Raw genomic sequence first — 17,833 nt, forward strand, 5'->3', positions numbered from 1 at the left:
CAAGTTGGGGATCAGTGTGGAAAGCCCTTAAATAGCAAACTTTATTAGCTCCTAAGAATCTATGTCTGATCTTGTCTCTTATTTAAAGTCAGGGGAACAGGGGGATCAACCCCCAAGTGTATTTTAAATCTGTTTTCTCACTGGCAGATGTAACTAATTGCCAACTTTTACTGAATACATTAGCTCCCTTGAATGATTACACAAAATTGTGCCAGAAAGAAGGGAATCAAGGCCCCTTGAAACTAAAGAGCAAAATATCTACCGAAATCAGAAGTGACAAGATCTCATCTGGTAAGTCTGGATATCAAGCACTACTCTGGCAATAAACATTACAGAGTTGCTCTGCCAAGAGACTTGCTACAAAAGCTTGTTTTTTAACCAAAACACTGGTGCTGAACAGCGTTCTGGGCAAAACGTCAATGCTTCCCTTTCCATTTAATTTTTTATGCGATTATGCTATCAGCCCTAACTATTAGTTACAAAACTCTAATTTTTTCTTTTAAACACAAACAGCAAATGGTTTCCTATCTGTATTCAAAATCCCGAAGCCTGTGGAAATCCCATACCACTGCACAGCTGGCATACGGATGCCATTACTAACTTCCTATCGGACAGACTCCAAATAAGTGTTGAAACAGAAACTAAACCCAAGGCACGGAACAACTAAACTTAGAAAAATCAGTCTTCGTAACTCAGTATTGCCAAGCCGCCCCCTCACTCCCTGCCTTTATTATCTTTTTTAGCCCGAGGCAAAGAGTTAATCATCTGCCCTTTCATGTTTGAAAGTTTATTTTGCGCTATTTTCAATTAAGAAAATTAAAATCTATTCTTTTATAACTTCCTTCTTCAGATGAAGAGGAAAAATATTGGAAGACTGTGTGCTCTGATTAAGATATTGCTATAAGCTATACTATAGTAATCAAAATCTTACTCCTTATTATTGGTTGGGAACCAAAAACTAGCTACCAGCAATCTGGCAAGTAACACAAAAGTATTCACTTAATGTATCTCAAAACATTAAAGTTATCAAACGCAGAAAAAACAGACAGAGTGTGTATCCTTTTGCATGGATGTCTTTATTCCTGTTTGTGTTTTTCCTAGTTGATTTGCCAGGTATGCTTTTCAAAAAAACTAATCTGAAAACGTAAGTGAAAAGTAGCTTGATCACTGCTGTTATCTATGTTTTTGATTTTAAAAGGAAGCATCTTTATGAAATGGTTTATGAGTCAAAAGCTGATGTTTTGCAAGTGTAATCAATACAAGAGAATTACCTATGTAGAGACAACACTGTCGTGGAATTACTCTTTTATTTTAGCAGCCTACTTGAAATACCAACCACAGACTTTTCAAAAGAAGCAACACGTAAGAATTTGTACTTCTTCCTCAGGACACTTCTGAAGAAAACGAAGTTTCTATACAGCTCAGCTAGGCTCTGGGCTATTCTTTGTGCAAGCATTCTCACATGACTCCTCCGTAATTTGTGGGCTAGCTATCTGCAGTGCATCTCAACTTTTTAATGTAGGTAAAGTTTGGAAGGTTTGCAAATGGACACATGCACTACCATAAGACAGTGACTGCATGGTATGATTCCATATTCCTCTCTTCCTGGAACTCTTTGACTATTTACAGAAAGTGCCTCAACATGTGCGTGCAACTAAAACGTCGTACTTCTCCCAGTGTCAAAGAGCTTCAGACATAACGGCATACGTAATGCTCTGGAATAGAGGGATCAGACTCCATTAGTATTTCTCAGGAAAAAATGAATATGAACTGACAATTAAGTACAAGTGTATCTAAAACCCCACCTTTACACTAAAAAATAAAATTAAGAGTTTCAGCATTGATGTCAATGGAACTAACAGAGGGTCCTGCAATTAGCAGCTTATAGCTAGATGAATTATAAAGGTAATTAACAAAATGTTCATAATAATCCTTTTGTAAGATTTACAGCATCCACCAAATCTCCAGGGGCTGAAGACAGATATCCAATAACAAAAGCAGAGTCAGCATCTAAACTGTTATTTTTAAACACACTGGCTTAAGAAACGGCTGAAAGGTAGGAAGTAAGGATTCAATGACTTTTCCTCATTTGATTTATCTCCTGGTTAAGTAATTGCAGTAGAATTCTATCTCTAAATTACATTATGAATCATGAAGTGAAACACACAATGGCTATTAATTAGGATCAATCATTTTCACATTAAAAATGAGTAATGCTTTAAGCAATCTGTCTATTAAAGAAACCTGTAAAATTTTCTACCATGACTGGAAACCATTTGATCTTGTGTTACTAATTTGGTGAGATGACTGTCATCAGGCCCCCATATTAATATAATTAATATTTCAGACATATTATTTATATTTCATTCATTCCGATTTCAATTATTTCAATAGCATAATAGACATAAAGAAACTATAGAAAGCCTGTTCAAATATAAAATCCCAAGGATGAAGCCACTACCATCATACATTAAAATTTATCTCATTTGTCCATCAAAAGTTGAAAGAAATGCAAAGTTCTTGAAGTATTCCAAAATCTGGTTTGCTACAGAAAAATTCTGCACTATAAGAATTTGTCTTTTGTTTCCACATGAGCATGTCATAAACACTTGTGATCATAATGGATATTAAATAAAACTATATTAACTTTAATTTCAGTTAACATATGCATCACCATTATAGAAAGTAAATCTGGATCCAGATTTTTTGGACCCATGATCTCCAGATACCATATTTATGCAATTACAGGAATATTCCAGCAAGTACATGGCAGAACTTCCTTATAGAACTATGTTAGTTTGGTTCATTGGAGTTTTTTGCCTTCTGGTTAACCAACATCCTCCACCATTAAGTGCAACGCCGTTCATAAAATCTTACTAGGTCCCAAATGACCATCTTTGTCTACTTTCCACCATTTTTTTTGGCTTACTGCACTACAGTACAACTTGGTTAGCATGAAGTTACATGCAGCTGAGCAGCTTGACCAAGGTCAAGCTAATAATGGGAATTGCTGAACTACCTCCCTCTCCTCCAAGGGGAATGAAGCTAAAAAATGCCAGCTGTGCCTTATGTGCAAGTGGTTCTGGCTGTGGAAGGGAGCTCGAGCAGGCTGTGCAGCACATACTCGCTGCTGTCCGGCTGCAGGGCTCCTCTGAATTTTATGGAAGTTATCAAACCTACCGTTTGCCTAGAGAAACCCAAAGCAGGGGGCACAAAGGCATTTTCAATGGGTTGAACATTAAGTAGTATCAATCACAGTGAACAAGCCTGGCACGAGCTACTATGAATCTCTTCCTAGGCCAGAAACATAGTTTTGTTGTGTGCTTAAAAATAATAACTGAATTTTTATTCAAATAGTGAATTTTATGGGGCTTACTGGACAATATGCTTCACAGTGGCATAAAAACACGATTTGGTCTCTGCCACCGTCAGGTGAAAATGTAATGAATTTTGAAATCATGTTTTTTCCCAGGTTAATGTGATTTCCCAGCTTAAAAAAAGGGAACTCTTAAAAACAGTACTTATCAGTAATTGTCAAATATCAATAATTCCCAAATAATTAATGTTTCCCAAACCACATATTAACAAATATGTGAATTATTAGATTTGGCTTACCCTTGCTCTGCTGCACATTAGTGAAAGGACATACTAACACAAGGCCCTAAAAGAAGATGTCTCCTGTGTTCAGGAGAACATAGGCACCATTAATTGATTAATTAATTCAGTATCAGACGGGCAAGGAGGAATGGAAAAAAGGCAGAGCCGCAAGGTCTCCCATACAGCAGCCAGCAATGCTACCGGGCTGTGTGACGGGATGGAGGGGATGGTAAACAGTCCAATTAGGGTGCTGGCGCTCAGGGTAAGACATCGGCTTGGTGTACCCTCCCTCCCAATTCACAGGCAACAAATAAGTATGTAGAGTCTTTGCTGCAGAGGCTGGCAGTGTGATTTTGGAAACCAAGTTCTTCCCCTGCCTGAAGAGGTGGAGCCTGGGAATGCCAGAAGCAGAACTGGCTGTGTCAGGCCGCCACATACAAATGCATCTCATCACTCTCTTAGGTAATCTTTGCGTTAAAAACTACCACAACTGCAGAATCACAAGCCCTCCAATTCAATAGCATAAAACACTGCAGCAGCTAACAGCAATAAGACCAAACTTTTGATCTGTCTTTTTAGATATGTTCTGAATTTCCATTTTCAAAAAGGACTGTAGCTGAGTCCACTACAAATTCAGGCCTCCCATTCATTTGGAGCAGATACTTCTGAGAGTCTTCAAACAGACAAATTCATAGTCTAGCAGTAATAGTGATGCTAGACTAAGAGTCTGGAGACATGCCAGAAGGCCACAGGGAACCTAAAATATCCAGAAGTACACAGAGAGATTACCAGTAAGGGGTCCCAAGGAGGAGGCAACAGGTTATTTGCTGCCTGTGTTTAAGGTACTACAGGAAATGCAAGGGCTTTTGGCCTTCATTTTCAAGAGGGATGATGCAGTGCAAGATTTCATGAGCGGAAGGTGACTACAACTGAAGTAAGGCAGCTCCCAAACCAGCAGCTATGCTATGAGAAATCCTGTGATTGGGTAATACATTTATTAGAGATTATTAGTGCCTTGTATTACAGTGCTTTTCATCTCCGGCGTTGTTACTTAAGAACTGAACCCCCAGCAAAGGCTGTGCACTACCACCCAGTTTAGTGGGGTGGGACATCACTAGCAGCTTTGGTGATCCAGCCTTGAAAGGAAAAAAAAAAAACCCAAACCAGTCAGCTGAACCCTTCACTAGGTTCAAACCGAATTTGTAAAAGTGACACCACCAAAAAAATATTCACTTCTCTAGGTTATCTGTACAATTCCCTTTGCAGACAGCAGTAAAAAATGACTAAAACATTAGCTTGCAATAGCCCAGAGAAAAATCTGGTTTTCTAGTAGTGTGCCAGAATCTAAGGGGTTTGGGGATTTTTTTAATTAATTAAATGCCTAGTTCTTCAGAGCTTTTTCAGTGTTAAACTTGTGAAGCATTTCGCTCTGCCAACAAAGACACAAGCAGGAGAGAAGGAACAGGCGGTGTGGCTGCCTAGTTCAGCTATGACTGTGGGTCCACAGTAATGCCAGATCTGGGCAGTGATAATTTGGTCTAGAGTAGGTTTAGGCATATCATCACATTCCTGGTGAGTTACTCAAAACCCACAATATGACTTTTATTCCAGATTTATGTTAGCTGATGGAGTATAGATTATTCCTAGTCTGGCATAAAGTCTGCTAAAACAAATTTAAACTGGCAACGTTTTCTGAATCCACAGAACAAGTTTACACTGGATCTGTGTTTGGTATCATGAGGCTTTAGAGGTTTTGGTCCTCTACCAGCAGCCCTAGAGCTTGATTTACTATATTGCTGAAGTGCAGCCTCCAGGCCTTTGAGTGAGAAGAGGTTCTTCCCTTGACTTTTTAATTCAGACAATTGTCAGGAACATTTTAAAAACCTGGAGCTGTCCTAACTGGGCAGAACCGTAGCTAAGTATAGGCTCAGGTTGGCTACGTAAACATCACATCTTAGTAAAACCATCATCATTGCTACTGCAAGCAATTACAGAAAACTCAAAAACGAAGTGACACCTGTGGATTGTGTCTGCCCCAACCTCGCTGCTCAGTCATGTCATTACAGGCATTTCATTTACAGGACTGAAGAATGATTGCGAAGCACTTAGTCAGAACAGCATATGTACACCGACGTTAACAGGTCCATAAAGGGAAAGGGATGATTGTGCATCTGAGTTAATCTGTCCAACTAAGCATGGCACAACCTAGCATTAAGTAGACATTCCCGGTATTTCAACTGTCCTATAACACTGTTGGTCAGACACTTTGACAGAGCATAGTTTTTAGTGACAGGCTTTACAAAAGTGTTCCTTTCTGTAGTGATGAAGGTTAAATGATTTTCTTTCTCCCTTTTAGAACACATTCAGTCACAAATATATAAATTAGCACATTTATTTATGCATAAGAACCTTTTTTTGGTACAGACCAATATGTGGGACAGTTAGCATCCTGCAAAATGCAAGTAACCAGAGGATGCTTCAAATCACACTTTTAAAAACACGTTTTCAAAACAAATTAAAAGTCGTCTTCATGCAGTAAATAGCAACCTGCAGAACTCCTTATCAAAGGAGCTGTGGATGAGAAGACTTACGTGGATTCAAGGAAAACCAGTGAAGTTTATGCAAGAGAAACTCAGTAAGGGCTACTAATTACATCAGAAGCACATCCAGCTGAGGGAGTCCCTTACCGAAGACAGCTGACTGCTTGGAGAGGATCAGAGGGAAGTATCACATGCTTACCCTGTTTGTATTTTTCCTTTGTATCTGACTATGACTGATGTTCTTCCTGATTCTTTCTTAGAATCAGGCATTAGCCCAACCCTAACACAGCTTCAAAGCGCTCCCTGGGAAGGGGGATGAGAGGGAAAAGAAAAGAAAGCAGGAAGAAATCAAATTATTACAGAGGACAAATGGAATAAAAGGAGCGAGACCCCTCCTAAATGGAGGGAGTGAAAGGCTCAAACTGGAGAATCAGTGGTGTCCACAACCCTGGAGAGCCTCACCATGAAGTTCTGCCTGGAGACACGACAGCACATGAAACGTAAACAGTTCCCAGTCACCATCAAGCTCCCTTTTCCTGGGGCTGCAGTTGGTCACAGCATGGCAAGGGCAGGGAGACAAGGAGATCCTTCAACGAGAATATCAGGCAAGACGGATCTTTGGTCTAAGCCAGCATGACTGCTTTGATGTTATCATTACAGTGTAACAGAGTAACAGGAGAGCCTTCCTCTAGGATGAAAACAAGCTTTCACTAACATTTCACAGAAACAGTCCCTGCCTCAATAACTACATGGCAAGTGTTCAGAGATAGAATTTAGTTCTCATCGAAAAGATATTTTTGCAGCTGGAAAGAGCAGCATTTTCTGGATCAGTTTCACTGTGGAACACATGAGCCTGTTTCCAACACAACTTTCACCTCCCAGTACTGCTTCTGGCTAACCAGGGCAAAAATACTGCATGTGTGAGGGAAACTGAAATCTAGTCTACTGTTGCCTCAATGTTAGACTAAGATCTGCAGTAGACATTTCATGAGCAGTTACCAGTATTGTTCATTTTCGAAGATACACATTTTTTAAAGATACATATTTCAGTACCAGCCTATGGCTCTAGAGCCAGAGTCAGCTGCTATGGTTGGTGATGGAGCATGGACCACTACAGGATATGACCAACAGTAGGGCTGGTACAAGGGCTGTTGGGAAGAGTCAAATCAAAAGGGGTTGCTGAAGGCCACAGAGCTTGGTCATCTTGGGACACTGTTGCCCATCCAGGCCACCCTAGCACAGACTGGAGCAGCATGGGTCCAAATGGGAACATTTCTATCTCCTTCCTGCAAGATAATTCTAGTGTTCCTCCTCTGCTTTGCTCTGTTATGCATATAGTATATTTTATGGCTCCTGGAGACGTGAAGATCTGCATGTGCAGCCTGTAGGACTTGGAAGACCAGCCAACTCTGACCTACTTTTTCCAGGTTGTTAGGCTAGCAAAGGGGAGGAGTTTGACTTGTTTTCCTCTTGAAGCTCCCTTGCAAAAATCAGGTCCTGCTTCACGGCCTTGCAGGAAGAGCATTATCTAATGACACTTCAACAGTTAAATCAAGTATACTGTAGCTAAGTCAGGGTGCAAGACCAGCCAGCTGTGATACAGAGAACAGCTGGATTAGTTCTGAATGAGCTGCTGTAACACAAACTGTTCTGTCCCTGCTCTAACACAGGCAGGCAAATCTCTAATTCCTTCCCTTTCAGCTAGCTGAGGTTTAAAACACTGCATACGTATGCCTAAACTGCACTACACTATTGTGACTCTGGCTTTAAATGAGCCAGCTTCAACACCAAGAGCTATGGCTGAAAGTGAACACAACCCCCGGGTAAAGGCGTATGAAGAGAGAAATGGTGACTGAAACTGCACTGGACACCACCTCCCCTTTCCCTCCACATTGCTGAAACAGATTCTACAGCCAGGGCCAGGCTGGTGCTACAGGCAGGGAAAGGTGCACACTCATCCCACGCAATGCCACAGCTCCTCGTTTCCTTTGGAAAACCAGGAGACAACCAGGAAGCACATCAGTGACACTGCCCCAGTGGAAGAACATCTTGACTTGCGGCACATGTCTATTGCTGGTTGCAGCAGCATGGGCTAACTGTGCCAAGAGCCACTTATAGAAGCTGCTTTCCACCTCCGTGTTAGCAAGTTTTGCAACCCGGGTTGAGCTTTGTTGACAGGAGTGCTCCCAATACTTTAACTTGTTTATCTGAGCAGGCTAACTACAGTGGATATGCATCTTTAATTCTAACCGGGTGGACAGAAACTGGGATAGAAGCTGAGTACTAGTGCCACAAGCTATCCAAACCTTAAACGTTTTTATTTTTAAGAAAAGACCTTTTCCTTAAAACGCCCGGAATTACACTGTTTATTATGATAACATCAAAAGTAGATGAAGCAAATAAAAGCTGAAAATCCAAAACAGGATTAAGCAAGATTAGCGATCATTAAGAGTACAGTCATACAACTGGTTTCCTTTGTAGATGCTACCAGTTGTTTTGAAAGCCAGTATACTTAAAGAAAAATAGATCTTTAAAGATGTAAGACAAAATTTTATGATGCTTCCTTTGGTCCAGTTTTCCACCAAGCCCCCTGAAAATCCAGAAGGGGACAGATCCTATGGAAAGAAGAACCACAGTTTGCAAACATTTCTCTTCCAGAATGCTGCAGTTTGGGATTCTGGTCTTTTTCTACAGGTTCTTGTACTGTCATGGAAGTAAGGAGAGGCTCTATGGTATGGTGTGGTATCTGGAGTAGGTTCAAAACTAAACATCCACTATATAAGAACTGGACTGGAGGCAAGGTCTTTTCCAAAAGTTCCAGTCAAAGAATTGATTTTACAAAGTCTATTGACCCCTGTGACCAGCAGAAAACTAAGCAATTAAGATAATTAAATCCTTGCCAAAAACATGCAGGTTTTGGGCAGTAGGGGGGCTGCAGGAGTGGCTTCTGTGAGAAGATACCAGAAGCTGCCCCCATGTCAGACAGTTTTAGCTGGCTCCAAGATGGACCAGCTGCTAGCCAAAGCTGAGCCCATCAGCAGCACTGGTTGTACCTCTGTGACAACATGTTTAAGGAAGGGTAAAAAACACAGTGCAGCAGCTGTGACAGGAAGGAGAAAATGTGGGAGGAGCAACTATGCAGATACCAAGTCAGTGAAGGAGGAGGGGGAGGAGGTGCTCCAGGCGCCGGAGCAGAGATTCTCCCATAGTGACACAGGTTGTTCCCCTGCAGCCCATGGAGGACCATGGCGGAGTAGAGATCCACACTGAAGCCCATGGAGGATCCCACACTGGAGCAGGCAGATGTGCCCTGAAGGAAGCCACTGCCCATGTAGAGCCCATACAGGAGCAGATTTTCTGGCAGGAACTGTGGCCTGTGGGTGACCCATGCTGGAGCAGTACGTTCCTGAAGGACTGTACCCAACAGAAAGGACCCATGCTGGAGCAGTTCTTGAAGGACTGCAGCCCATGGGAAGGACCCATGTCGGAGGTGGTCATGAAGGACTTTATGCTGTGGGAGGGACCCCACGCTGGAGCAGGGGAAAAGTGTGAGGAAGAAGGAGCAGCAGAGACATGTTATGAACTGATCACAACCCCCATCCCCATGTATCGCTTGGGGGGAGGATGTAGAAGAGTCAGGAATGAAGTTGAGCCTGGGAAGAAGGGAGGTGTAGGGAGGAAGGTGGTTTTAGTTTTATTTCTAACTATCTTACTCCGTTACAATTAATTGGCAATAAATTGAAGTAATTTCCTCAGATTGAGTCTGTTTTGCCTGTGATGGTAATAGGTAAGTGAGCTCCCTGTCCTTATCTTGACCCAGGAGAGCTTTTCATTGTATTTTCTCCTCCCATCCTGTTGATGGAGGGGGAGTTATATAGCAGCTTGGTGGGCACCTGGCAGCCAGCCAAGGTCAACCCACCACACATCTGCTGCAGTTGCTCATCTCAAATGTTCCAGCCTGTAAAAAGACTTAGCTAGAGAGTTGAGCACAGCTATTAGAGCAGCAGTCACTAAAATAGAATTTAAATCTTTTGTAAAGATAGAACTACATCAATTGGATATTGATAGCACAGTATCTAGCGTGTGAGCGTCACCTTGAAAGGGACACCATAAAATTAAAACAAGTGAAATCAGTAAAGGAAGTACTCCTATACGAAGGCAACAGTAAATGGGCAGATGCCTGAAATAACAACTACTTGAATGAACTCCTGGAAAAGAGGGAGTCTGCTCTCAAAACTTTTTTTTCCCCCTCCCAAACATTCCAGGTCATATCTTCTTACAGTAATTCTCATTTATCATCCACACACACATTCACAGAATGACAAACTGGTGTAAGTAGACTAACTTCCTTCATATATGAAAAGCATTCACATGGAAAACTCCTACGATGCAATTATGCCATTTTCATTTATTTTGATGTGCTTTATCAGTGAGAACAAAAGCAGCTACTGTAGCTTAGCTACTCAGATCCTGGTATGACCCAGATTCAGATTTGATTGCTTGTCTTTGTCAGATCACTCTACAAAAATTTTAAAGCTTACAGAGACAATGGGAAATCTCAGCCAAATAAAATAAAAATAGAGGGCTGGAAGCTATCCTAGCGCCAGCTTTCTGTTTTGTGTCCCAGCCACCCAGATCAGCCAGGACACTAAGAAATATGTCTTGAATCAGCAGTGCTGTGTGTGTGAACTGTTCACTCAAGGAAACACATTGCCTGTGGAAGTTACAGTGTAATGGGCATCTATTACCTAGTTTTAAGGATGACACAACCATTTATGCTCTCCATTAAAGAAGAGCTCAAGAAATCTTGAAAAACTTGCTTAAAATACTGCATATCTCCCCAGCCTAGGCTTGAGGAGACAGAGGTGTGCATAACTATGCCAGAGAAGTCAGGTCCTCCATGCCCACCCACAGAGTTGGGGCACCATACATACTAGACCTCTCATCTAAAACTCCTTGAGCAGAGGTAGACCTCAAATCCTTAAGACGAAAAATATCACACAAGCAGCAAAATTATAAGCACTTCCACATATTTAATAAACCTAGATTTACTCAGATCTTTCACAGCTATTCCAGAAAGCCTTGGAAAGACTGATATGGAAAAAAGGAGAAAAGCAAAACATTATACAAAATCTCTCATGTTCCCCAGGACCTCCATCATCACCACAATGTTAAGTTTCCTCTCTTGCCCACAGAGCAGTCACTGTCTACACAAACGGGAGCAACAACAACAGAATAAATTAGGAGAAACCCACCAGAAGAGTCAACAGCTCAGTAGTGTCCATCATGGGAGAGCAACACTCAGGTACCCACCCCAACCAAGGCATCTCATATTATGTATCACAGCCACCCTCCCTGGTAATGAATCCTATCCTTGAGGTCAGAAACTCAATGTAAAAGTTCAGAAATTCCTTCAACAAGTTACAGTTTTGGCAAATCAAATTAAAAAAAAATATATATATATACACACACATATATTGGCTCGCACGATCAACTGTAAAGACCCTCCACCACTCACAGCTTCATGCATCTTCCTTAAGTAATTAACATGATTACTGATTCGATCAAATAGCTTCCAGGCTCCAACACACCAAGCTTTGTATATATATAGGAAGCAAAAACATTTATTTTCCAAAAATAAAAACAGAAGCAATGATCTGTTGTTTTTTTTTTTTTTTCTCCACTTCAGGGGATTTGCCAGGACTCCAAGAACAAGCCCCAGGAACTTGGAAGCTCATTCAGAGATGCCCCAGACTGCAGGTGCCTCAGGCTACAGAGCACTCATAGCTGCCTCAGACAGGAAACCAAGCAGGTTTCAGTGGCCCTTGAGCATAGTTCTGTCAGGTTTTATCAAAATAAAAAGTTCTTCCTGAGTAGCTTTTTGGTTTTGATGATTTGGTAAGATAAGAGTTTTGTCTGGAAAAAAATCCAATTATATTGATGGATAATATTTGGAATTTATACTACAGGACCACACTTGTCCTGGGCAGGGTGGGGGAGGGAAATAATGCCATAGTCTTCTGTCTTTCTTCACCCTTTCCACATTCCCTTTAATATCATATCATGGGGTCCCCATTTCAACCCCCTTTCTTCCCTTTCCATGTTCCTCACACTGTCTCATGCCAGACACCTCTGTGTCTGAGAACTTGTGTCTTTCCATTTAACCCATCTTCTTACACACACAAACTTGTGGGCCCCTTGTTCTACTCTTTACAGCACTTTTCCCAAGGTCTTCTTATATAAAGACCCTCTCAGAGGCCACCAGGATAACACCCCACTGCATCTTCTCTGTGTGCTCCTTTCCTTCACCCCACAGTAGATGCTAAATATATTCGCAATTCCTTCTTCTCCCCTTCTGCCAGGGCTCCCCTCTCTCCCCTCATACTTGAGGCTCTTGAACATTCCCCTTCTAACTATCCCTCCCACTTACCCCTCCAAGTTCACTATCAACAGTAAACACTAATTATGGAAAAAAAAAACCACACTGTTAACCCACTGAAGCAAAGCTGTGTGTCAGAGCAGCTGCTGTAGTTTCACCTGAAAGCAGTTTCCAGGAACGTGCTGGGAGAAAAAACAATTGCATGTCAGATGAGCCTGATGAGAGAGCAGGAGCAAGGCATCACACATCCTCCCAGTCCCAGCCTGCAAGTTTTAGGTTATGCAATGCTCTGCATGAAGCACCAGGGAAAGGGAGAGACGACCTGACAGCAAAACAGTCATAATCAAGGAAGCGGGAATATTCTTTTTACAGATTCAGCCAATATATTATTCTCTTCCTCTTCCCCCCTTAAAAGCAGACAAGAGTTTTAATGGGTCATTCTTCCTAGTGGTTTCCTGTTCAGCTACTAAGTCCAGAGGCTCAGAAGCCTAACAGAAGAGGGAAGAAGTGCTGGTGTCTTATATAGCTCTCCACCATGAGATCTGCTTACCCGTTTTGGTTTTTTTTTTTTTTCTTTTCTTCTTCTTACTGCATTGACTCAGAGCTCTGGGCTTCTTTCTTTTTAAGTGTTCCCACCACCAAACCACAGCCTTTTGTAGATACAGCAATTGCCAGTTTCACTATACTCAGAACAGCACTTCCGACTGAGCCAAAAAAACTATGTGTAGGTGTTGCTCGCTTGTAGGCAAATTGTTTACAACTCACTCAGTTTTTTTGGATCAATGGAAAGAAGGAGCAGTAAATCTGCTTTCTGAGTTAGAGTGAGTGAGCAATGAAATGGGTACATTGCCCTAGCTTTAACAAGACAAAAAAACACCACCAAGCCACTAACAATCATTTAATGCATGACAAGCTTGATGTGTCATCTGCCCCTGTCTACGGCAACAGTCTCCTAGAAGAAAGAGACAAAATAGAAAGAGAAATACTCACGCATGTCACCAATTGCTCCTTTTGTGACATTTGTGGCTTTCCTTACTGTCACAGTAAATACGTGTGAATACTGGTGTTCCACCTGGAAGTCAGAGAGTTAGAGGTGATTAAGCTCCAGAACCAAAAACCACTTATCAAAATAGGTTTCATTTTGTCCAAAAACAGAGAGAGAAATCACCCAGTCAAAATGTAAGTGAAACTCATACTGGATAGAGCATCTTAAAGCTGAACTGCACCCTGTAGTTTTACTGAAAGGTCAGACCTTACACTAGGGTTGCTTGATTTTCCTGCAGCCACACCTACTAATCTCAATGAATAACACTCCTCCTCTCTACAGAACCTGCTTTAAGGCATTTAGTCAGTCAGGGACAACTTGGTACGGTAAGGAAAAAAAATAAAAAGAGGGTTATTTTACAGTGTGCTTGTCTTTGTAATTACCTTCCCCCAGTAAAAAGAATGGGTGCAATTATTTTAAAGTATGCATTCTGGAACACATATATGCATACTGCACACACAAGGGATATAGTTAGTAATGCATGGAATATACCTTTTTAGTACACATCAATATTCAAAGTGCAAGTGTCCTCAAGACAATGGAGGGAAGGTGAAAAGCAAGCTGTTAAGCCATTCACAAGCAAGTTTCATGCAGTTTCTGGAGCTTCCTGTTTCCTGTAAAGCCCAAGCACACAGCAGGAACTGCCTTTCTAAGAGCAGGTCTGTTCTGAATGAACTAGAGAAGTAGAAAAAGGCGTGAAATTAAGAAACAAAAAGTAAAAGCCCTAATGAAAAGAGGTCAGTAACTCACATCTATTGTTATTTTATCTACATAGCTATAAGTTTCACCAACCTACTGAATACCATTATCAGAATCACCACTGCATATTACAAGGCACACAACATCGGCCTTTACAGGGACACAGTACAGAGCTTGTGGGTAAGTTATTTTTTATGTATTAGAGCTAGGATCAGGTCTCACACAATTGCCTCTCAGCACTTACATCTACACTGCTATCTTAAAGCCAGTCTTAAGACACTCAAGCTGTCTGACTGCCAACAGTGCCTAGACATTGACTCAGGTGCTGGTACAACCAGGAGGGCGCCAGCTCGCTCTCCTGCAACAGAAGCTTGGGCACCGGGAGGGGACCACCTCACACCTGAGCTCTGCCTCTACAAAGAACATCAGGTCCAAGCTGCCTGGCTCTTACAGCTCAAGCCACTGTATCAAAAGTGTACCTCCTGTGGGACCTCAGGTAGTCACCTATCATATACAGTGACACACCTCTACCTCAGGTTTCCATTTCTAAAACTGAAACAGTGATATTTTCTATCTTTTCCTAACCACCCATTAACTTTGTGAAATACATTAAAAGAAACACTGCATATCAGGCATTAGCACCAAAACAACTAACCAAATATTAAAAGCCTTACAACATATTCCAATCAGAAGGAAAAGGGGGAAGTACAGAATCAGGAAATTCACTGACATTTATTTAAAATGATAGACAATACCCTTGATACAGGACATGGGACACGCTTATTCAGGCTGTGTCTGGTGTTTTCCTGCTATGTTCTCATCTGGATACTTCCCTTTTTTTTAAAAAAAAAACACACCTCCTTTTTAAAGGAACAAACAGATAAGCCAACAAAACCCTTCAATCCATACGTGGCTTAGTTTTCAACAGTGGCACATGCCTCCATTTAAGCTACTGCTGCTTCAACTGCTAGACTTTATAAGGTCCTTCAGGTGGTTCTCAACTATTTCAGAACTGGTTGCTTCAGCCAAGCCTCATTATTTCACATCTACAACACATATCCAGAGACTAGAACCAAATTGGATCCCTCTAATACAAATAAACAAAAAAAAAAAAGATAGTTTCTTATAGGTTATATATCATTTTCCTCAAAAAAAGAAAAAAGCCAAAACCAATCTTCTAAAGACAGCAAAAGTGGCTTGTGAATGTTTAAGTAGCAGTTGAGTCAGGACGCGTTAAAAAACAATGCAAATGATACCAACAAACTCCTCCACAAGTCTGTAGAGGTCTGCAAAGGCATAGCCACATCACCATGGCAAAATATCTAGGAGAAAATGTCCACAGTGATACTGAGGGTATGACTTCACTACAGACACTGGCTGACCCAGACACTGAATTGTTGCGTCTTTATTAAGGCTGTAATCACCCACATGTTGTGACGACTGCTGAGGCTCATTTCATGATGGTCTGCCCAGCAGTAAATTTCAACTCTGTAATTTTTCCCCCGTAAGCTGTAGGAGTTGTCCGATTCAAAGAACAAGTAAGCAGGCAGGGGGAAAACTGTGGCAATGTAAACTGTCACCTTACAAGTGGTATACTGAAATCGTCATTGCACAGCAAGTGGTTCACCAACCACAGTAAAAATGGAATCCAGACTCTAATCGATTCTCCTAGCCAGGACTGTTAACTCACCTCAAAAGCATCAAACACAACAGAAAGGGTTTAGATGTGGGAACTCAAAGTTGTTAAGAAGCAACACCTATTTAACAGCCTGCCTTGTGCTGACATGAAGACATACCAATGATTTCGTGACATCCACCACCTTTTGCATTGCAGCTTCCAAGAGTGGATGGATGAATGGGAAGGAGGATGGCACTTCTCCCTGAACAAACTTCTGCCTCTGCCACATGGCAAAAAAGGCCCAGAGTTTTCCATCACAGCAGAGTAAACAGGGATTTTGGCAGGTATTTGGGAACAGCTGGTACTACTGTGAACACAGCTATATAAAAGTTACCCCAGCTCTGTCATTTACCCTACTTCAAGAATTTTTACAAGCTGTGAATCTGCAGAAAACAACTGTGTCTCTTGTTTTCAGTTTGCATCTTGAAAGTGCTCGAAACTGTTTTATCAGTGTGTGCCACCTTCACACGCACATCAGATCGCTGAAGTGTCAGTTTCACAATGCAGCACTGGCCCCAGAGTTTGTTCACACAGGCTGATGTAGTTCCTTTGTCATATATAACCTTGTAATTAAGAGAAACAGCCCAAAGCACAAACACACCACCCTTATTCTTAGCTGTTAAGAAAGAGCCTGTCCTCACGAGAGACCAGAAATCAGAGATCACTGAACATTTAGGAACAAAGAGGAGGATGGAGTTATAATTAAGTAACAAGCATGGGACATGGGATTTAGTTCTCAGCTGCTACATGGAACTCGTGTGCAATTCTGGTGCCCCAGAATCCTGGCTGTAAAATGGGGATACTACAAGATGCTCACTGACAAAAAGCACTTCTGTAAAGTAATTTTCTGTCATCTTCTAGTCCTACTCACGAAACTCATATGCCTAAATAAAATGCCTACCATCAAAACAAGGCCAAACCACCACTTACTATTCTCATTACAGCAGTATAGAGACCGTCTTTACTTTCTATTACAAGTCGGTAACTGTTTTGCTAATACTATCATGAGAACTGCTTTTTATTGACTTAAGCAGCAAACCCTGTCATTCCAGCTGTTGTTCTGCCAAGAAAGTTAAGTCTGGTTTAAGATCTGGTATCCTCTGAAATGAATGCGAGCACACAGAGGTCTGGCAAAACAGAAAAACATTATCTTCTTTCCCCACATCTCACCCAAAATAACTCACTGAGGCTTATAATTATAGAGTTATTAATATTTGGACATAATCACATGCTTGGAAGAAATTTGCAACTACTAAAATAAACGAACTCTCTCTCAGTCAAAAAAAATACACAGAGATACACAAGAAGCTCAGAAGTCTAGATATTTTCTTACCTCAAAATAAACTTTTTTTTATGCAACTTAAGTGCAATCGGAAATTAAGGCAATTTTCCACTTAGGATCCAGTTTCTAAGGGTATTAAGAGGCCTAGATGTCCATATTAATAGCTAGCAGAACTTTCAGAAGCATTTTTTGGTTAGTTTTTGGAAAGACTGAGTTCTAAAGAAGTTAGCTGCCCCCTGAAAATACCACAAGAAATGGACTCTGAATACCTTTATAAATCCAGCCCTTGCTAGTTTAGATGACTAAGCTGCATTTTCTAAAGTGACTTATGTTCACCTTAAGTCTTGATAAAAATCTGTACATTGCCAAGTCCTCAATTACTTCTGAAAAACAGATGATGGTATATAAATCACTTAAATGTTGCAACACTGAGTGGAGTAACTTCTGCATATCTTTAAAAATCTAGGCCAGGTTAAAAATTTCAGAAGCTCACAATTAACTCAAAAACCTAAATCCTATCATCCAAAGTGACCTAGCTTTACATATGTGTTTCATTTCACTTCCTCCTTCTCCATAAATTTAGAGAAGAAAAAAAGTTTTCAATATGCCCTCT

General features: G+C 41.1%; 1 protein-coding gene across 4 annotated transcripts in view; it reads right to left on the minus strand.

Moving 5' to 3' along the window:
* Positions 1-17,833, minus strand: part of PLA2G4A (phospholipase A2 group IVA) — a 106,067-nt gene that overhangs the window by 52,194 nt on the left and 36,040 nt on the right. For all 4 annotated transcript variants that reach the window (XM_076339549.1, XM_076339546.1, XM_076339548.1 and 1 more), the window contains one exon: positions 13,507-13,588. In XM_076339549.1, the coding sequence (XP_076195664.1) occupies positions 13,507-13,588 (82 nt within the window). The remainder of the gene's footprint in view (positions 1-13,506; positions 13,589-17,833) is intronic.

This window comes from Aptenodytes patagonicus, chromosome 5 (assembly GCF_965638725.1).
Source record: "Aptenodytes patagonicus chromosome 5, bAptPat1.pri.cur, whole genome shotgun sequence".
Lineage (NCBI taxonomy): Eukaryota > Metazoa > Chordata > Aves > Sphenisciformes > Spheniscidae > Aptenodytes > Aptenodytes patagonicus.